Source organism: Zeus faber (genome assembly GCF_960531495.2).
Source record: "Zeus faber genome assembly, chromosome: 1".
Lineage (NCBI taxonomy): Eukaryota > Metazoa > Chordata > Actinopteri > Zeiformes > Zeidae > Zeus > Zeus faber.
Window position 1 is genome coordinate 12,134,528 of NC_137193.1, and position 21,948 is coordinate 12,156,475.

General features: G+C 44.2%; 2 protein-coding genes across 3 annotated transcripts; one reads left to right on the forward strand and one right to left on the reverse strand.

Annotated features, from left to right (window-relative positions):
• Positions 1-27: 27 nt before the first annotated feature.
• On the reverse strand, positions 28-7,407 carry LOC307234532 (cilia- and flagella-associated protein 69-like; the record flags this gene model as incomplete). The annotated part of the gene is made up of 21 exons (XM_080006282.1): positions 28-189; positions 571-654; positions 783-869; positions 1,010-1,207; positions 1,379-1,455; positions 1,736-1,870; positions 2,212-2,404; positions 2,685-2,766; positions 2,884-3,002; positions 3,262-3,380; positions 3,561-3,725; positions 4,141-4,372; positions 4,491-4,612; positions 4,726-4,774; positions 4,874-4,997; positions 5,194-5,371; positions 5,643-5,795; positions 6,309-6,585; positions 6,920-6,985; positions 7,127-7,186; positions 7,402-7,407. The coding sequence occupies 21 exons, from the start codon at positions 7,405-7,407 to the stop codon at positions 28-30; spliced, it is 2,688 nt and encodes an 895-aa protein (XP_079862408.1).
• Positions 7,408-9,401: 1,994 nt separating this feature from the next.
• Positions 9,402-21,811, forward strand: kdm1b (lysine demethylase 1B). Of its 2 annotated transcripts, none has more exons than XM_080003864.1 (21): positions 9,402-9,535; positions 10,307-10,449; positions 11,059-11,180; positions 11,293-11,382; positions 11,597-11,708; positions 12,648-12,761; positions 12,943-12,981; positions 13,210-13,402; positions 13,893-14,077; positions 14,298-14,474; positions 14,565-14,639; positions 15,434-15,568; positions 16,842-17,013; positions 17,481-17,608; positions 18,116-18,247; positions 18,357-18,431; positions 18,906-19,022; positions 19,323-19,448; positions 19,800-19,922; positions 20,152-20,304; positions 20,412-21,811. In XM_080003864.1, the coding sequence occupies exons 1-21, from the start codon at positions 9,520-9,522 to the stop codon at positions 20,493-20,495; spliced, it is 2,511 nt and encodes an 836-aa protein (XP_079859990.1). In that variant the 5' UTR covers positions 9,402-9,519; the 3' UTR covers positions 20,496-21,811. The 2 variants fall into 2 exon arrangements, with proteins under 2 accessions (XP_079859990.1, XP_079859991.1); XM_080003865.1 differs by having other exon boundaries at positions 14,298-14,468.
• Positions 21,812-21,948: the final 137 nt, after the last annotated feature.

The following is a 21,948-nucleotide window of genomic DNA, read 5'->3' on the forward strand; positions in this document are numbered from 1 at the left end:
AGCCTAAAAAAAAAAAAACGAAGCGGTTTATTTGACCGAGACGGTGCTGAAGTATTCTGGGTCCTGTGCCGTCGGGGGAGGTTCTTCCAGAGAAAGCCCCCGGATGGGAACTCTTTCCAGGGTCATCTCGGTGTCAGCCAGGGTCCCAGCGGTCTGCTCCTCCAGAGTCAACACCCGGCCATAGAAATTCTGCGCACGCCACAAAACCACCGTTTAATGCTGAACTAGAGTAAACGATGAAAACACACAGAGGTTTGTTGATGCTCCTTCGAAAACATGTTGATCAAAGACGGCCCGTGCCTAAGCCCCTAAGTAGGGAAATATGCTGCCATATGCTGCTCTCCCCACACAGATTTCGTCCTCTCCCTTTTTACGTACTTTCCTACATTATGTCGGTGTTTAGACTGGATTCCTTCCCAGCAAAAGTGTATTTTCATGTGAAACGCCTCCTTATTTGGATAATAAATACTGTATCTGACCATCTTAGTATTACAGCAGGTTCTACCCTCTTTGAATAGCTCAGTATAAACGGATGAAATCTGTTAAACTTGCTGTGGGAAAAAGCCAAACCTCTGCAGAGTGAAGAGTCCCACCGGCCGCCTTCAGTTTGGATCGAGTGGATTCAAAGGATTTTTCTCTCTGCAACTTGGCTTCCTGGGATGAGGAACAGAATTCATTACCCTGATTTGGGATCAATACCCAAACAGAATCGAATGAGAGTTTGTGGACAGTGCATCGTTTGAGTTCTGCAGAATGTGTTCCGTGGATGTGAGTCGCGCGACCTTTAGAATCTTGTAGTCCGAAGTCTTCGAAATGTAGCTCTGCGTCGACTTCGCCACGAGGTCCTGCTGCTTACGATGGGACCTTATCTGCACGATTAAATTACCGATGTTCTTACGATTGTCACAACTACGGATCCGGCTTACAGAAAAAAAAAAAAGGCAAATTGAAGGCCTCAATTGCTTCTTAAAAGAATGAACAACTCTTGCTAACGCAGTTAAACACAAACCTCCGTGTACATGAGCTTCTCTTCGCCAATGTCCTCCTTCTCCCGGTGCTCCAGAATGCTCGTCTGCTCCGCCTCCACCCTCCTCGCGGTGTCCTCCGTCACCTTGGAGATTGTTTCCAGGGCCTCTGCGTCGGGGCTGACCGGCCGCACGCCGTCCAGGGCCAACTCCCTCATCACCTCGCCCCACACCTCGCCGACCTGCAGCGCCCGCCACAGAATTGACAAAGGGCATGTGAGCTTGTGCGTACGGAAAAGGTTCTCAGCGGCTCCTGCCGTCAGTACCACACGTCAGGTGTGAAATGGAGCGATGCCCGTGGACAGTTGGTACAGTGAAATGCGTTTTGTGGAAGAGCGTGCAGAACTGCCGACCTTGAAGTCCAGATATCTCTTGACAATGCTTAGAGTGACATAATCCCCCGTTGACAGGCCAGGAAGGTTGAGAAAACCTGAGGGCATTTTAAAAAAGTGATTATGGATTAAACAGAACAGTATAGATTCTATTGGGTGCAGACTTCTACTTGGGTCAAAAAGCATTTTCTTTTCTTTTAACCCACTCACAGAGAGTTCAGGACTTCCACAAAGAAATAATACAAATATTATTTTTGAGTCATTCAAATATTATGTCATCATATAAAAGTTACCGCCCCCCTCTGATGCATCAACCATCTGGTTCTTATAATTCAAAATTATTACGAAAAAAATAATGAATCAAGCCCCCCGCTTTACCAAGCTTGCAGAAGATGGAGTATATCTTGGCGCGGAGGTTCTCGGACAAATCCAGTACTGCTGCGCTGGGGCTGTTGGCAAGGGAGGAGAACTCCGAGTCCTCCTGGTAGCGGCTCAGCAGGGGCTTCTTGGTGTCTTGGGTTCAAGTTCAAGTTCAAGTTCAAGAGATTATTTGTCACATACATATACATACGGTCATACATATATGCAGTGAAATGTCATGACACCTGGTGAGTACGCACAATAAGCTCTATAAGCTCTGTAGTCAAATAAGTAAAAATAAAAGCTTTTATCACCATAACTGGAAAAAAAACAAAACCCCACACCTTCAGCCACGATTGCGTCACATTTACGTGCTTACATTTCGTTTTTATGGTGGAGGAACAAAAGCAAAAGGTCTTGTTACGATTGTTCTCAACAGGGTGACTCTAACTCTCCGTACGTGGAATTAGCCCTCAATTTAGCCATGAACTGACCGGCAATCCCTCCACGCGCGTCCCTGCGCACCCCGAGCTCCGCCTCCTCTGTTCTCCAGAGGTGCAGCAGGAGATGCGGGGCCGTCTGGCCCTCGTCATCCCTCCAGGTCAGGATGTACGACGGCGTCTTGGGGTTGTCGCACAGATCTAGGACCGTGGCGAGAACTACACTCTGCATGCATCTGGGACAGGACTGACAGAGACAAAACAGGAACACCCAATGAGATGTAATGTTCACGTTTAGGCCTATATGTACAGTATATATGTTGTACATGCATATATATATATATATATATATAAACCATATGTGTATATGACACATATGAACATTGAAAGACTGAAAATATATTGTGATAATGAACAACTTTTGGAAAGGATTTTGGTGACTTATGCAGATTGAAAGTTACATAGTGCAGGAATACCTGCTGTTGCACCAGCCAGACATCTACAATCATCTTACATTAACTTCTTACCTTGAGCAGGTTCAGAAGTAGGAACGCTCCCTCTTTGGCCAAAAAGTAATCTTCCGTGGTGTAGCATCCCACAATGCAGGACCTAAAATGAAACCAAAATAAATCAATATCACGGCGATAATTATGTTGTATTTTGCTGGTGTGTCAGCCAGGACCGACCGACCCGGCCGACCACCGGTTCAACGCCAAACTGACTGACCAGACACAGTCCACCGTGAGGAGAATGACTTTGTTGTGTCCCAGGCCGCTGTAGAACTTCTCTGTGCTCATCCTCAGGAAGTGCACGGCCATTTCCACTCCCTCGGATCCAAACAGCTCCTGCGGCGACACATTACAAAAAAGCATTTATGTCAGTGATTCGGTGATGGCCATGTACAGTAAGAGTAATCTACTGGATGTACTGTGATTCAATTAAGTAAATGTGCTAACTGAAGTTTGAGTGTTATAAGCCCCCGTATTCGACAAAGCATTAACTGCTTGATTAGTTGTATTGTTATAAAGTGTGTGTATATATACACACACTCTTGATTCACTGTGCCATCAGCGGAGATGTCGCGCGACCTTCAGCAAGCCCTACCTTCCTGTGCAGGTCGTTCTCACACAACACGGAAAGGATCAACTGAATGTCAGACTTGATTTCCAAGGTGACCGTATCCTCCTCATTAGAGCTGCCTTCCTCCATTTGCATCAAAATTCCTGGGATTGGATCATACTGTTATTACAGTTAGAGTACGGACCAATCAACACAAGGCGTTGTTGTAAAGGATTATCTAAAAATACTGTATGGAAAATTGTATTCAACAATTTATGATTGATGATATATCATTAAAATAATCACATAAAGCCACTGATTTGAGCCCGCCCGTCTGTGATTACCTAGGAGCTGGCTGATGATTCCCTGATCAGAGAGGTCTTGGTTGATTGCCTCATTGCCCAGCGACGCCATGGACCTCAGCACCCTCACGCAGTAGCGCATCTGAGCCTTCTTGCTGCCCCTCCCCCCGGGGCCATGGAGACTGTGGCCGTGGCCAAAGTAAGCGTCTGTAATGGAGTGCAGAGGTGACGTTAAATATGACGTGCGGCCTCTACATTTCTAACACAGTTATGTTACTTTAGATAACAAAAAAAAAAAAAACCTGGATTCGTACTATTTGTGGTGTCATAATAATTTACATAGTCATTTAGGATATGGACCTAATGAATCATTGATGAGAAATCCTATATCAGCACATTGATAGATCCAGTCCGTGATTCATTTTGATCCTTTTTTTTGTAAATTATTACATTTACATTTACATTTAGTCATTTAGCAGACGCTTTTATCCAAAGCCACTTACAAGGGAGAATAACATTCAAGCTACAGTTATTTAAATTATAATTGGGATCCGCATGAGCACTGATCTGCATTTGTACTTTTTAAGTAAAAAAGGTATGTACTAGTAAACCATGCGCCCACCTTGCTCAGCGCACCACTCCAGCAGCAGCAGCAGGCAGGTGTTTCCCTGGCAGCTCATGTAGTCGTCCAGCATCAGGGGAGCCACGGCGGCCAGCGTGGCGAGGGCCTGCAGCTGGAGATCCTGCTGCTGGGTGCAGGACCAGTGGCGGGTGCCGCCCTGGCCCTCAGGAGAAAGGCCGGGCGGCTTCACCAGCGTGAACAGAGCCAGCAACACCCGGCCCTCTTTAAAAAGCTAACACATCGAAACAGGAGACATCGCGGCCGAGCAGCATCGGTCATGTTATCTGAAACGAGTGCGATGTCAGCGTGTGTGAGTGAAGACATTTTGTCAGTGACCCCCCCCAACCCACCTGCAGGGCGGATAAGTCCTTCGACATAAAAACAACCAGATTGAGAAGGAGCCTCTTCATTTCAAAGTCTTCGTCGCTGTAGCTGAGCTTGAGGTTTCGCACCAACGGGTTGTGGCTTTTCACTGAACGATAAATTCAGCCGTTACGGTCTCAATGTACAACACCAATTTGTAATTGTTAGAATCATCGTTTAAACGAAAAAAAAAAAACAACGATGAAAAAATAATGATCTCACGCTCTGGAAATGTGACAAAAGGGATGAGTTGCTTCGCAAATAAACTCTCCTGTGAAAAAAAGAAAATATCACATGGGGTCAGAGAATGAAGAATAAAAAAATTGGACTATGAGTATAGTGTTGTTGTACACAAACATTCTGCACTTACAATGAGGGGGCATTTGGGATTCTCAGCGATAAGGGTTGTGATCACAAGTATGTCATTCCTGAGTTGGAGGTCATAATTTCGGAAGCCATGAAGGAGCTGATGAATAAAAGCTTCCTTCAGAGCTCTAAGGCGAAAAGTAAAAAACAAACAAATAAATAAATAAATAAATAAATCATATATCAACAGATTTCAAGTGACACCAAAATTTCAAGTTAATCTTTTTTTTTTAATCCAAATGTATCCGAGCACTTTCACGAGTACCAGAGTACATGAGCACAGCATCGTGAACTCTCACGTTCACAAAATGGTGGAAAACGTACACGATACACTCCATGCTGCTCAGCTGCGACGTGACCTCCGCTCTGCAGCCACTTTCCAGCAAGTTCCACAGGATCTCGGAGGAGCGCAACAGGACCTTTCCAGAGGAGTCGGGCTCGTTCATGTGGATGCAGATCGTCTCTGCTCCCTGGGCTTTCAGTATAGCGGCGCAGTTCACATCTATGGCGGCGAAAAAAAACCAAACAAACGACGAAAAAAAGCAAAAAAAAACAAAAACCTCTGATTAACAGATGAATACGAAATAATCCAGTGACCTATTGACGTTGACACAAGGGCACTTAAAGCTGATGTTTTGATTGTCGGTCTGATTGTTGCGCGGTGAGGAGATGCTTTACGCCCCTGATGGACAGCTACTTTCTCTAATGAAGGAGGTCATTGGTGGGATGGAGGCGTGAGTGACGGACCGAGGAAAAAAGCTGCGGTCACTCACTGGAGGACCTGGAGAGGATCTGCAGCGTCTGCAGGACCTGGAGCCTCTCGGCCGTCCGGTTCTCCAGGACCGCCATGGAGAGGACCATGGTCTGAGCCAGATCGCTCAGCTCCAGAAGCTGCAGCTTGTAGCCGGGACTCGTGGGCTGGAGTCCTGAAACGGTGTTTTTTTTGAATAGTGAGGAGTGACATCACACACTCGGCGCGAGGTGGGAATCTGTGGGGACGTGCTTGGAAAGGTATATTGGGAAAAATAAAAAAATATTCGAGGACTGGATTGAATTAAAGAGGGGAAGAAGGAAATTAAGAAAGAAAGAAAGAAAGAAAGGAAGAAAGAAAGGAAGGAAGAAAGAAAGAAAGAGGCTCACTCATTGGAAGTCTAGAGAGTCTCTTGTCAGCATTGGGACATGAAGCCATCTGCTTTGAGACAACACCCATACCGTTGAGCTGGGGGCTGGGAGCCGCACAGCAGTAGAAGGATTTGATGCAACAGCATATTTCACGTCTCAGTTCCGTATTGGAAATCCTCATCAGACACCCTGTTAACAGAAAATAAATAAATAAACAAACAAACAAACAAATAAATAAAACCATGCTGATCGGGCCCACTACTCCCACATTTGATTCTTAATACTCATAAACACCTGCTCCCAAATGTGCTACATACCTATCTGACAGAGGAATTCCTTCACGTCCTGCGCATAGGTCAACTCATCAGATGCCCTTTCCTTCAAGAACGGGAGCCTAAACGGGGGACAAGGCACGGTGAAGCACAGCGTGGCGACGGCGAACCGCGAGTTCAAACTTTCCGTTACGGCGGCTGGAGTTTCTTGCCTACAAATCGCGAGCGCGTCGCACAGCACGGACACATACTCGGGGACATCCTTCACCCTCTGAGCGCAGGTATTGAGAATTCTGGCGACGCCGGACACCTCTCTCAACAGCTTGTGACGGATGTTAAAGAAATCGCCGACGTCGCCCCGTCGGCGTGGAAATTAGTCATCGTCGCACCGCGGCTATTCTCGAACGGGGAAAGCGCTGACAGAAAAAAAATCTAAGCGGTCATAAATTGGGACCTTGGGAATTCCGTTGAGGGATCCCGGTGGATAAAGCGTGACAAGCGGGTCTATTTCCATCCCCCATCGGGGGACGCGGAACGTAGAGGGTAAGGACCGAAGCATCCCACTCGGGATCTTAAATGTTTATCAGGACGAGGACGTGATTGTGGATCCCGTTTGGAGGGTGACTCAGTGGGTCGAATCGGCTCGAGAAGGATACAAAGCCACGCTGGCACCTCTTCAGCAGTTTCTTGAGCATGAAAAGGTGTCTCTCCTTCAGAGAAGCCTTGGATACAAAATAAAAAAAATAAAAAATGACAATACAGGATCATAGTCATTTAGTCATTTAGCAGACGCATAGTATAGTTCATCAAAAACATATTAACAAGCAAGTCAATTGTGTGACAATGTTCTGAGCCTGGCTTACTGTCAGTGGATCTTCGAGGAGACTGAGGACTTTGTTGATTTCAAGGTGTTTGCTGAGGTCCTGTGAATGGGCACCAAGATAACAAGCTTCAAAACCTTTCAACTCACATCAACGCGAGGATGAGAGCACAATTATCGGAATCAAAGTAACGATATTAAATACTAATTAAATGATATGCGTTGAAATAAAATCGAATGGAATGAAAAGTGTAATAGAATAAATAAATAAAAGACTAAAGACCAAAATAAAGAATGACATTGAATTGACCAGTTTACCAACATCACCCCGTGGCTCCGCCTCCCCCTGTTGGATGCTACGTGTCCGATAAGAGCAACTTCGGGCTTTCTTCTTTGCAAAACTTTGTTTGAATCCATGTTCAGCTGTCACGCAGCTTTCTGATGCCTCCGCGGACAAGCATGGCAAAACGGAACCGTGCAAAAGAAGGACGTGGAACACCTGGAGGTCACATGCTACGGATCTGAACGGCTCTCGGAGCTGCTTTTATGTTGGCCGGAGCCAAGGCACATTCGTTGCTATGGTGATTTTCCTGTACGGAAAGCGGCAGGTGTCAAAATGAATGGTGAGCCCAATTGTTTATGTTTTCTGTAAGTGTATGTTTTATTTATGTATTCAGAAACCGTTAATAATATTAATGATTACATTATATTATATTGTTATTATTATTATTATTATTGATGATAATATTAATAATTATAATAATAATAATAATAACAAAATGTAGGGTTCCATCCCTATCGTTATTGTTCGGATTTTTATATTATAATTATTCTCTTTGGCATTTTTCGGGCTAAAAGTGTCTGGAACACGACACCTGCTGGACCCACGGACATGGTTGAGGTCTCGTTAGAACCAGCGCGCATTTGCATCGTGCGATCTGCGTGGTGTGGTCTCGCTCTGCAAACTGTGTGGATGTAGGTGTCTGTTTATTGTCTTCCCTGCTTGTTTTCTCTTTTGCTCTTTTTGTAAATAAAGGCATTCTGTCCGTGTCTGTCCCCGTGTTAGATGCGGCGTTGTTTCCCTCCTTACTCTGCGGGATTCGAGGAAGTCGTAACATACAAACTGTGCGAATCCATGATGCATTTCAAGTACTTGGAATGCATCGGAAAAAAACGAGGACAGAGCAGAGAAACAACCATGTGACACGAACAGCCAATCACACAGAGCAGAGAAACAACCACGTGACACGAACAGCCAATAATAGAGCAGAGAAACAACCATGTGACACGAATAGCCAATAATACGGAGCAGAGAAACAACCATCTGACACAACAGCTCATCGTACAGCAGGAGCGCCGGGGCTTCCCCCGCCCTCACCCCGGCCGCGACGCTCTCGGACCGGACAGTGCGCAGGGGCGATGAGGCCCCCTGGAGTGTGTATGTTATTATTTATTGATTGATTATTATTTCTTTATCATTAGTAGTTGTAGTAATAGTAAGGGTCTTTTGGTTTGTGACGAAAAAAGCCAAAGATTTGGGCATGGGTGCATAAGTAGGCTTTGTGTTTTCATTTTGATCATCGGCAATTCATGTTCAAATATTGAAGTGCATATATTACCATCTATGTCGACATGCTTCAATAAAATATGCAAACGCCTTGTTTAATGAATACATGTCAAGTTATTTGTGTCACGGGAGGCAAACAGTTTGAAGGAAGCATAAGAAATAATGAATTGAGGCGCTTATTGACTGCTACTACAGAGTGGTATAGGCCCCATAAACACAATGTTTTATCTAAGTGGGAAGTGTGATTGTGCAAATAAAAAAAACATTTAACCAGTTTTTGGGGAATAAATGTGAAACGGGGCAAAGACAAAAGCACAATAAATCATCGGGTGTCCGGGGAAAGTGGGGATATGGGCAAGGCATTTCAAAGTGCCTTATATAAGGCTTAAAATACATTATAATAAATGTGTAGGAATAAATATAAAAATCTGATAATGACATAAGTGCAACTTAAAAACAGACCTATACACATTCAGATATAAATGTTTATTTATTTATTTATTTATTTGCGTATTTATTATTATTATTATTATTATTATTATTATTATTATTGCATTAGTTTATTTATTTATTTGTTCATCTATCTATTTATACATTAATATTTTTTATAATAACCTTAATAATAATAATAATAATAATAATAATAATAATAATACTTTATAGTTCCCTCTGCCCTCCAGTCCAGTAGCCGGCGCTAGTGCGGCAAACAGCTTAGGAAGCGGCGCACGGCTACACAACCGCATTGGTTTCACTCCCAACCGTCACACGCTTCGGTCCGCGAATAAAGTCCCCATTTAAATAAAGATTCTGGATTTAATCTGACACGGCGCTGAGCAGAGGCCGAGGCTGAAGGCGCGGAGCAGCCAGCCATGCTGACGGACGCAGGTCAGTCTGACAGCCCGCTATTGTTCAGTTAGCTGCTTAAATGGCATCACCGCTGTCCTAATTAGCTGCCAAGCCAAGATGTCAGTGTTATGCTAACGCGGGTCTCTGAATGTCAAGTCCAAGTTTCGACGTCTCGTTTTAATCTTCTGCCGCTACGTCCGCACGCTGTCCGCACACCCAGTCCCGATTTAAAGGTCTTCCAAATGACCACAACAAAAGGCCCATGTGGCTGTGGATGTGGATTAAAGTGCGAATCCGTGATATTATTGATGTAAAAATAACACAATACATATATGTTGAGTGCGTTATTTCTCTGGCACAGTCATTCAAAGTGTATTAGCGGCAGTGTATGTCGCTCCTCGGCATGCTGTCTCCATGGCTGGCGGCGGGGTCCGCCACCTTTCCGGGCGAGAACGCAGAGATCTGGCCCGTGCGAGTGAGTGAAAGGCAGCCGCCGTGATTTGGATAGAGCGGAGCTGGTTGTGGCCACTTCCTGTCCATTATGGATGGACATTCACTCAACAAAAAATCAGTACCCTCTGTCGGATGAAAAGCTATCCACGCCACCTCAAGTGACCAGGGATAAACGGCCGGAAGACGGCGTCATTTTGAGAAAAGAAAGTGGCCATCAAAGAGAGGTTAAAAGAAAACAATAGTTCTAACCGTCCGATAGCATAAACCGGCCAATTTGGCCAATGGTATGGATCGGCACGCGAAGCCTTTGCTGAATTTTCTGTTTTGCTCGGGTCCTAACATTGTTTTTGACTCTAGATTACCCTGGGAGTGCGTCTGGCGCTCGTCGGGGGAAGAAAAGGAGCTCGGGAGACTCACCTGGCGACGGCCAGTCGCTCCGCTCCTCTGGAAGGCAGGTCAACGTCAGAGTGAAGCGCACCAACAACCCCCCGCCTGGGCAGGTCTGCCAAAATATCCATCTGCTTATCATTATAATAATAATAATAATAATAATTAATTCATACAATGCATTTGCTAAAAATATGTAAACATACAAAACTTCAGCATTTGCTCGTCAATTTAGGCCGAGACCTTGAAGGAACACAATCATCCGTCAGTAAAGGATTTCCTAAGGATATTCCTCTTGAATGACTGGTCTCGAATCGTTAGTCTTGAGCTACTCCAAGCAGTTGTCAAATAATCCTCAAAATGATCCTCACAATAACCCGGTCGTAGAGGTGAATATTCTTCCGTGGAAATACGTATGTTCGTATGGAAGGACTTCTGTGACTATTCACAAATACGTTTGATAATATCCCTGGATCTGTATTAAGATTTGTGAATATGCAAAAACACAAAAGCATAGATATGGCACTCCCCTCCAGGATTGAGGCTGTGCACCCGCTCCAACCAACCCACCGCGATGTGACGCGATCGCAAGACCTGTCACATATAAAAACAAACTACAAATCCAGATTTGTGGATTTCCTCACATTTGCTTGTGAATTGTGACACAGGATTCCTTCCCCATGCTGGCGGATGACACAGCTTTGGCTGTTTGGTTGTTTCAGAGCAAAAGAAAAGCCACCGACACGGAGGAAGAAGACGACCAGGCTGAGAAGAAGTACAGGAAATGCGAGAAAGCTGGATGTTCCGCCACGTACCCGGTTTGCTTCGCTAGCGCGTCTGAAAGGTATAAGGTTTCCCTCTGCTGTCGTGCCGTGCCTGTCTTAGGTATTGCGGAGGCGGCGACTTTGAATGGCTGTGTCGTCCTCTGCCCTAAACGCCGGTCTGGATGTCCGCAGGTGTGCTAAAAATGGGTACACGTCTCGCTGGTACCACCTGTCATGCGGGGAGCACTTCTGCAACGAGTGTTTTGATCATTACTACAGAAGGTAAAAAAATATTTATATCTTACGGAGACCGATAGCTTTACTTCGTCGAAGGTGGATTCAATATATTTTCAAATAAATAATGTGTTGTCGAGACAATTTGTCACTTCGACCCTGCCAATTGGTGTCCCACATCATTCTTTTTGGAGGGGAAAACACATTGGCTTTCAATTCAATGTGCTCACTGTGTTTTGTATTCATTCGTCTGGGATGTTAGTCACAAAGACGGCTACGAGACGTTTGCGTCCTGGAAGAAAGTGTGGACCAGCAACGGAAAAAGTGAGCCCAGTCTGAAAGCTTTCATGGCGGATCAGCAGCTGCCATTCTGGGTAAGCGTGAAGCTCCGGGTCGATGAATGAGTCTCGTAAATTGTCCACGTCGCTAGGTCTTCTTTAGATGCTGCTTCTCATAATGGGCTCCACAGACCACTATGGTTTCAAAAATGCTCTTCTAGGCGGTCCCCTCCCTTTTACTTCAAATTACTTATTTATTGTGGGTTTGCAGGGCTCAGCATTAAGGGTTGCCCCGTTGCGTCGAGCACTCATTACCCATTGTAGGCCACTTTTCAAATTAAAGGGGGAAAAAAAAGAACATCTCACTATCTGTTTAGAAATTGAAAATGTTGTAAGTTCAAACTGAACAAAACAAGACATGTAATATAACAAAACATCTTGCCATCACTTTCTTCAAATTGAAATATCGGTTCAAATGATATAATATCATAATCACCGGTTTATAAAATGATTCACATGCAGAAACCATTTGGTCAGCCTTGCCAACAAACAGCTGATGCAACCACTCAAAGTTAGTGTCAGGCCCTGGTTTACCCTCAATTCACACCAAGTGCGTCACATCGTTACGATTATTTTCGGCGCATGGAGAGGGGGTGATCGGGGAGAGAGTCACGGAGAAAGTGTCCCCATTCCGCACAGGTTTCGTTCCACACCGTTCCATAAGCAGACGTAAAATAAATTAACCTAACCTAAAATAGCACCCCTCACCCCCCCAACACACACACACACACACACACACCACCCCCACCACCACGCCACGTGATGTGACACTCTTGGTGTGAATTGGGACGGCTTAGTTCATCAATCTGAACCTTGTTATGTGAAGGTCCCTGTACAAAGACCAAATGTCGATCTGTGGACTGATGTGTGTCTCTCCGTGAGTGGGTGACTTGAAAATGATTTATTATTCCTAAAGATTGATTCGTAGTCTCTTGTTTTCACAGTAGTTTTTCTTTGGAATGGCGTTGCTTTCAGGTTCAGTGCACCAAACCAGACTGTAGGAAGTGGCGGCAGCTGACCAAAGAGATCCAGCTCACTCCCTCCCAGGCGGCGACATACCGCTGCGGCATGAAGTTCAACAACGTCAAGGTACGAGGGAACGACACGAACGACAGTAGACCTCCATGTAAAGGAAATATTCAGTAGTTCAAGATCAAGAGATTACTTTACAGCAGTGAAAATAAAGTTTAATAAGGTATTCTGAAACCAAGCGTAGGTCAAGCGAAGACTGGCGTGGTCCGTGAAATGTTCTTGATGTTTGTGTTCGCAGAGCGAGGGGTCGGACCAGTGCTCACAACCAGAAGACCTAGTGAGTCCCATCGCTCTTTGACGTTTTATTTTTTTAAACCGTGTTGTCAGTGTCATCATATTAAGCATTCCACCTAATATAAAACCTAAAACCTAAACCTAGAACACGTCCTTACCTGTTTTTACGTTCCGATTCAGGAGAGGAGTGAGAGAATAAATCGTGGGCGCATCCTTTTTCGTTTTTTGATTCCTCGATATCTTCGATTCCGCCGTGCTTTTGTCCACACAGAGAGTGGCCGAGGTCATCGACAGCTGGTGGCACTCCATGCTGATCCTGCCGCCGCTGTTCAAGGATAGTCCTGCCAGCCCGTTCCTGGTTGCCTACTACCCCGACTGCGTGGGCATGAGCCCCTCGGGCTCCACCAGCACTGTGGCCCAGACGGAGCTGAGAGCGGAGCACTGTCGAGCCGTGCAGCCTCAAAGTGAGTTCCAGAAATAACACCCACACTGGATGCCTTTCCATTTGGGCTGGGCGATATAGACAAAATCAAATGCCACAATATTTAACCTGAATACCTTGATATAGATGAGATATATTGATTCTTTCATTAGATATTTACACACAGAGAAACAATAATCAGTAATGTGGATATTATGACCAAGCAGGTAGAAGCGAAAGTTCCGAAAATGAACATAACTTTACTCTGACGCAGCCTTAAAGACCATAGTTAACTATACCATAATATTATGAAAACCAAAATCCCAGATGATAGCTCGTCTCATATTATGATAACAATAATATACCAAGTTCAAGAGATTATTTGTCACATACATACATAACGCATATACATACGGTCATACATATATGCAATTGCCGACTTATTGTCCAGCCCTAATTTCAATCAATGGTTTTGTCTCACGGAGAGGCCATGTTATTATGTTATGTAATTTATTTGTTCTTGTGATTTTCAGTTCCCGGGCTGTGTCCGTACTTCCAGCCCTTCTACCAGCCCAACGAGTGTGGGAAGGCCCTGTGCGTGCGGCCAGACATGATGGAGCTGGACGAGCTGTACGAGTTCCCAGAGTTCTCCCGGGATCCCACCATGTACCTGGCTCTGCGCAACCTCATTCTGGCCTCCTGGCATCGGAACTGTAAGGTACAGATTACGAGCCGCCACATTACAACAAAGGATTTTCAGGGTTTAAGGAAGGCAAGATTGTTTGTACAGCACATTTCATACACAAGGGCAATTCAAAGTGCTTTACATAAGGCAGAAAAGAAGAATAAAAGCGAATATAAAAATACATAGACGTAATAAAACGACAGATACAACAGGTTACTCAATACTCACATTTGAAGCTCATATTTTTGTGTAGGAGGCACTGACTGCACAGAAGTGTGCGCCGCACATCATCGTACGCGGCTTGGTGCGCGTGCGCTGCGTGCAGGAGATGGACCGGGTGCTGCACTTCATGACCAGGAAGGGCCTGATCAACACCGGGGTCCTGGCAGTCAAACAGCCACTGCTCCCCGAGAGATACCATTCTGTGCGTGTGCGTCCTCAACAACAACAACAATAACAACAACAAACACTTGGGCTCAAAACCCAGACATTCCACTGACATATTTGTTCACCTTTGCAGAAGAATGTGATCGTCATTGGAGCCGGGGCGTCGGGGCTCGCTGCCGCACGGCAACTGCAGAATTTTGGCACTCAGGTAAATTGGCAGAGCGTCAGAGAGGACACAAGGTATTTGTGTCATTGAAAAGCTGGGCAGTAGTATAAAAAAGAAAAAACTATTTGTTTTTCAACCATTAAATACTTTGAAAGGTTTCGATGGAGAAAGATGCATAGATTAAAGTACAAAACATTGAATGATAAGATATAACTGAATACATATTTATATCTAGTCTATCTGATCTATATCCTATCTGTAGTTCATCTATGGAGTGACTACTGTTTTTAAAGCATTTAATTTAATGTCGGTACAGCCGGTACTGGAGCATATTACACACATTACTGATGACTTCCACAGCATACAAAGTCTCACCATGCTTGGCTCGCAATGTTATTACCAAAGTGAGATGTTCCTGGATGGTATTTAACAAATGCATTACAGGATCTTCCTATTATTCTGTCTCGTATTAGTTTTCAAAAAAATTAAGGAAAGCGATTTGTCGTCTCTCGGGAGCCGGCTCCCAACGTAAACCGCCAAAGCCGACTCATTTGGATCTGCCTCAACGCTACATATTTTCTCTGCTGCGCGTCTGCGTTACCCGTTTCGAAATAGAAATAGTGTGTTTTATTTGAGATCATATATTTTTATTTTTTTATATATGTGTGTGTGTGTGTGCGTGTGTTAGAATTGCAACAGAGTGTGCACTGTAGCACAACACTAACGATCTCTCCGAAAAGGCAGATCGTCGAGACATTTCAGTCGTTCCCGATCTAATATCGTCATCTCGCACACCCCGAGCTGGAGCCCTTACCTGGCAGTGACATGTTTTTCAGGTGGTGGTGCTGGAGGCGAGGGAGAGGATCGGGGGGCGGGTGTGGGACGACACCTCCCTGGGAGTCGCTGTCGGCCGAGGAGCTCAGATCGTCAACGGCTGCGTGAACAACCCGATCGCTCTGATGTGTGAGCAGGTGAGACGTTTCCAGTGGATCGGTCTGGATATTGTTATTTGCTCGCCTGGTCAAGCCTTTGCCAAACGCCCTTCCTAATGGTTGAATTAAAGATTGGAATTGGATAACAGGAGAGGTTTGTTCTTTTGGCAGACGTCCTTATCTTGAGGAATTGATGATCTGCTTCAGTACCACAGGAAAATAATAATTAGGGGTTCAAGGCTTTATTTTCTGTGACTTGTGAATTTCCAACTAACTGTACCACACCTATATTCAAGACTTAAAAAATATGTATTTTAAACAGGTTCTATAATGATAAGACAAATGTGAAGATGCCTTCTTTTTTTGCTGAAAAAGTGTAAAATACCTTTTGACAGGAACATCTGCATAAATGCTACATTCTTCATCGAGATCACAGTGTGGCTTGAAGAGGACCTATGATTAATATCAATAGTTTAGTTGGGCGCCACCAATTGTGTAATAAAATTGGAAAATTAAAAGTATTTTTATGGCCACACTGGCGGCGATTAAGGTCGGTATTCTTCAGGGTCGTGTGTCCTCCGGTGAGAAATTCTCACACGCAGTATCAGATAAATACCCAAATACCTCTTAATCAAACAATAAATGTTTATTTATGATAAAATAATTTGATAATATGGTAAGATAAGGGGAATTAAAGGAAGTTAAACACAAACACCCACAAGGGATGTTCTTGTGAGGGGGAGGTATCAACTATAGATTGAATTGAAATTTGGAATTTTGTCATTTCTCGTCCCTCAAAGTCGAGAGTATTATCGTTCTCCACGGAAATACCTCCGGAGAGACATAGTGATTACACATTGATTAAGACATCCGTTCAATCCAATCTTGCTCTTAGGGAAACACAGGTTTGAGGAATGCAAATGTTCTTGTGAAACTAACCCACAGTCACTGAGCCGGCCATTTGCGGGTTGCTGTTGTGGAACAGCAGGGAAGGCGTCCAGGAGGTGTGAGTTGGGAACAACGGGTGGGGCCGATACGTCAGCTGCTATAGTCTTTTTCGGCGCCCTCTGGTAATTGTCTTGATCGCCGATGTCTGTTGTCTTGATGTTCCCGTGGCGCCACAGGGATTCTGATGAAAGAAGCGTGTCCCTTTCAAAGTGGGCAGCCTCTCGTTGCGACAGTTCCATGTGGAATTAGAACTCTAGCGCTGAATGGACAGCCCGCTGACCTACACCATATTGTATTATTGCAAGTTTCCGTCACCAGATTTATAAGAAACTCAATTTGAAACTCTTTATTTCTTTGTGTGCAGATGGGCATCAAGATGCACAAGCTGGGAGAGCGATGCGACCTCTTCCAGGAGGGCGGACGGGCCACAGACCCGGCCATCGACAAGCGGATGGACTTCCACTTCAACGCCATCCTGGACGTGGTGTCCGAGTGGAGGAAGGATAAATCGCAGAACCAGGACACGCCGCTGGGAGGTGCTGCGGCGCTTTCACAGTAGAACCTTTTTTTTTTTTTTTTTAATCTGAACTTCACTTAGGGGAACTTGACGGAACGTTCCTTCCTGCCGGCTTCATTACTATGTTACTTTGCAATGCTGTTGCGGGATGGGTATTAGAAACGTCATGGTTCCCTGTTAATGCACCTCACAGGATACTCATGCAGGTTGGGGTTAGATGACTTTGCGTGATTTAGCTCTCCACCCTGAGATGTTTTCAAGTTACATACAATTAGTAGTTTTCTTAGTAGAAGTCGAACCGTCTTTCAACATAGCCTACAATAAGAACAGGTAACGTTGGTTAAGTCAGTTACAAGAAAAATCTGCAATGGGTGTCGTTTTAAAGAGCTGTTTTCACATGGAAATAAGCAAATTGTACTTTTATTTCTTTGTTTCTTTTTTTAAAGCTACATCCTTCACCGCGTTGTTGTTTTTATACATTTGCAGAAAAAGTTCAGGAAGTGTACAAGAACTTTCTACAGGAGTCTGGGATCCAGTTCAGTGAGCTGGAGGAGAAGGTTTTACAATTCCACCTCAGCAACCTAGAGTACGCCTGCGGAAGCACCCTGGACCAGGTCCTTAGACTCCCCAAAACCCACCTGCTGTGTTATGTTCCACGTCCATCTTCAATCTTTGTTGTCTACTCTTGATCAGAGATCTGGAGTGGGCATTTTCCACTCTTTTATCTTTTGTTAAAAGTTAAAAAAAAAAAAAAGAATGTGAGAACAATACAAGTCAAATAAAGAAACATAATAATAATGGGGTGTACAAGAATATCAAAAACAATAGACATTCATAAAGCAATATCACTGAATAAAAACACATTTGTCATAGATTAAATTTAAAATGAGGAACATCCATCTAAGCGATACTATAAATTTGTCCTGGAGAGTATTCTAGTTTACTTTATTCTTTTACTTTGCTCATTTTAGTTTAACTGGGCACAAGACACATTTTTGCTTCCTGCTATTAATTTGCATGCACGACACGCAGTTATGTTGACTTGTTTTGGTCTGATGTGCCGAGCAACGCCAAACTGGACGCCACTCATCCAGTCCTCCTCCGCTGTGTTTTCTCTGCAGGTGTCGGCAAGATCCTGGGACCACAATGAGTTTTTTGCTCAGTTCTCAGGAGACCACACACTACTCACAAAGGGCTACGCCACTTTACTCCACAAACTGGCTGAGGGCCTCGACATCCGTACCAAGTGTCCGGTAATCTATTTGACCTTTTTCATTTCACCTCTTCGGCCGTCGGTCATCCGGAGTAATCCTCTCAAGGAAATGATAGCTGTTGTCTTCAAATGATTTTGTTGCTCTTTAGGTTCAGGCTATCGACTACTCAGGTGATGTTGTCAAAGTTACCTCCTCCAACGGTTCCCAGTTGACAGCACATAAGGTAAAGTGGGGAGGTTATATAACAGTGTTATTATTCTTTGTCCTTTGTAAAAATACTTTCTCATTGTTCTCTGATTGGCTGGCAGACGTAAATCAAAATCACTCATCGGGAAACCTTGAACATTCTTCTGGTCAATTTCAGTTTAAGCACTGCTCTCAATCAATTCTCGTTGTAATGGTGCCCCCTTGGGGTGGTACCCGTCGCAGCCACTGACACCTCTGTTTTGAAACTTTTTTTTTTTTTTTCCTCACAACTATTCCCTGTGAAACTATTGATACTTGTTTCTTGCAGATGTACATACTGCAAAGTCTAAACGGTGGCTTGAATTTGAGTTTTCATGCAATCAAAGAGGCGCTTTCATTCAGTGGCCTAATTTGAGACTTTGTATTTCATAATTTTGTACATAAACATGAACCTGTTTTTTTTTTTTTTTAAGATGTATTGTCGGAGCTTATTCCCTTCTCTTTTTTACAGGTTCTTGTTACAGTTCCATTGACTTTGCTTCAGAAGAACGTGATTCAGTTCTACCCTCCTCTTCCAGAGCGGAAGCTCAAAGCCATCCACAGTCTGGGAGCGGGGATCATCGAGAAGGTAACGTGCAACTAAAACAGTAGCTATGTAACAACGCATCAATATGTTGTGTTTAATAATGCACATATAGCTGTAACGTGCGGAATTGCCAGTGTGGCTAAGTGGATAGTTGTGAGAGTTTTACTTTAAGAAATTTGGCTCAAATCTAAACATTTTAAACACCTGAAATGAATTATTGTGGCTAATGTGATAAATTATGCCATATCACCCTGTCCTGTCGGCAGAAACGTAGTCGACTTATGCCTTTGATGAATTAATTCTCTCATTTGATTAATAAAATGTTGTTTTCCAACTTCCCAGATTGCTCTGCAGTTCCCATACAGATTCTGGGAGGGTAAAATCCAAGGAGCAGACTATTTTGGTCACATTCCTCCCGCTCCCGACAAGAGGGGCATGTTTGGTGTCTTCTATGACATAGACCCACAGGTTCGTTTCTAATCGATCCACTGATCATTGAGAAGTTTTCAAAAATATAAAATATATTTTGCATACAAATTTCATATTTTTCATGCGCATTTCACTTCAAAAGGAATTCAATTATAATATAATAAATACATTTCAGTTTAGGGTCATCATTTAAAAAAAATGAACGTCCCAGAAGCACCCTCTTTGTACGCTCAAGTACCTCACAAAATGATCGTCAACAACTCCTCAATTAACACCGGGACAAAGTTTGAAAGGCACCGCTCTTTAAAAAAAAAAAGCCTTACATTTCCTGTCGGCTACAGAGGCAGTCCCATTATCTTGGAAGGATGTTTTAATAGTTTCCACCCGCAGGGGAAGCAGTCTGTCCTGATGTCTGTTATCAGTGGGGACGCGGTCCCTGCGATCCGGAAGATGGAGGACAAGGAGGTGGCAGAGGAGTGCATGAAGGTCCTACGTGAGCTCTTCAAAGAACAGGTAGCTCAGTGACACAGTACAGTCTTTCATTCAGTTTGCCTGCGTTGTGATCTAATTTAGTTTATTCACTTTTTGTTATAAATGTTGCCATTTACTTAAACCGGTCCTTGTATGCTTAACTAATTCTGCTGTCGTGCCTGAAATGAATCACACCGTGTCCTCCATATTCATCCCTGTTGGGGAAAATGTTCTATAAATGTGATCCTCCCTATTTGGCTTTCTCTGACAGGAGGTCCCGGAGCCTCTGAATTACTTTGTCACACATTGGAGCAAAGACATGTGGTCCCAGATGTCCTACAGCTTTGTGAAGACGGGGGGCAGCGGAGAAGCCTATGACATCATCGCTGAGGACGTGCAGGGAAAGCTCTTTTTCGCTGGCGAGGTGAGTTTGTTTGGTATCAGGACCTTTCGTAAACAGAGGGGAAAAAAATATTTGTTTTTGGAATTGCTGGTATGGTATCTTTTTTTTTTTACCCCCCTCCCCACCAGGCAACCAACCGGCACTTCCCTCAGACGGTGACTGGGGCTTATCTCAGCGGGGTCCGAGAGGCCAGCAAGATGGCTGCTATGTAAACTCCACCCCAGGGAGCGCTCCACGTCACCAGCGCACGCTCGGGTGTCGGAGGACCGAGCATGTGACTGTTATCAAACTGTACCGAGTCAGTCGGAATCGCTCCGCATGAGACTGTGCTTCACTACTTGTACTGTACGTGTACTGATCAGGAAAGATAACCTGGGCCGCTTTCCGACATCAGGATCAAGTAGGGTTTTGTCAGGGGCTGACTCCATATTTATTACAGGAAGGAAGGCAAGCACTTTTGTGTCAAACTGATTGGAAATAAGTTTTGTTTGGGAACCTGACGAAGGGAGGGAGGGGGGGTTATGTTTTCTAAGGAACGAACTGCCCGGATCCGCCTGTGTGGCGGAAACGGCTGATGTTAATCGGAGGATTTGGTTTGAGTTCATCAGTGTCTGAAACGCCCGTAAAAAAGCTCTGCTGTTTGAAACGTCGGGCAACGCTGTCGTTTTTTTGTTTTTTTTTAAACAGCGTTTGAAATTTAATCTTCACTGGTTAAATCTTAAGCTTCTTTTTTGAGAGTCAAGTCAATGTTTTACACGTCTTAATCCATCTACATTGTACTCTAGAAGTTTGTGTGTTTGTACAAGTTGTGAACTGAACAGGCCGCAAGGTTAGAGATGGTAGTACGTCTCATGTAGCACTTTTTGATTTAAGCAGGTATGAGTAATGAATGGTTTCTGGTTCCTGTGAGGTTTGCATCCATATAGGGCTAATTTTGTTCAGACGACACCAAAGGGTCCAGTTACTTTCTCAGGGATGTGATACAGACAAGTAGCAGGAAACGATTGGAGAAAAAAAAAAAAGGGCAATGCTGAGAAAATGATACTTAAAGGCACTACAAGTTGTTTTGGAATTTGTCACATCGAGCGGTCGTTGTGGACGAAAGCAGCTGCGTCTCAGAACCCATCGCATCTTGTCGCACGGAGACAATGACTTCGACAAATAACGGTTTACAAATTATTTGCAGTTAAGTTATATTTACCGTGTCATATTTTGCAGGAATATTGAATACCGTTTGGTTAATAGAGGGGAAACTACTCGTAGTGCCTTTAACAATAACAAAACAGAGGCGATTGAAATTCTTGTTTGTTTGATTCGCTTTTTCTTCCCCCACAAGATCACATCCCTGTTCCGTTGCCGTCTGTAATTCTAACTTTGGACTCAGACAATGGAAACGTTCGTTCCCTTGAGTGGTGGACTCTTCTTTCCAGGTTTTCACCTCTGTTCAATGTGCACCTAATTTCCTAATTGATAACGGCGAGTCAGAGGTTACGTTATTTATCCTAATTCTGTGTAATAAAAAGCATCTAACTGCCTTCTAGTGTCGCGCAATTACTGCATAGAGTGGTGCAGGAATGAGTCCTAAAAACCCGGACCTGAGAGTCAACGGGTTTTCTGAATTGGTTTCACCGGTCGAGGGGTGGGATATAATAACGAGCACGTAAA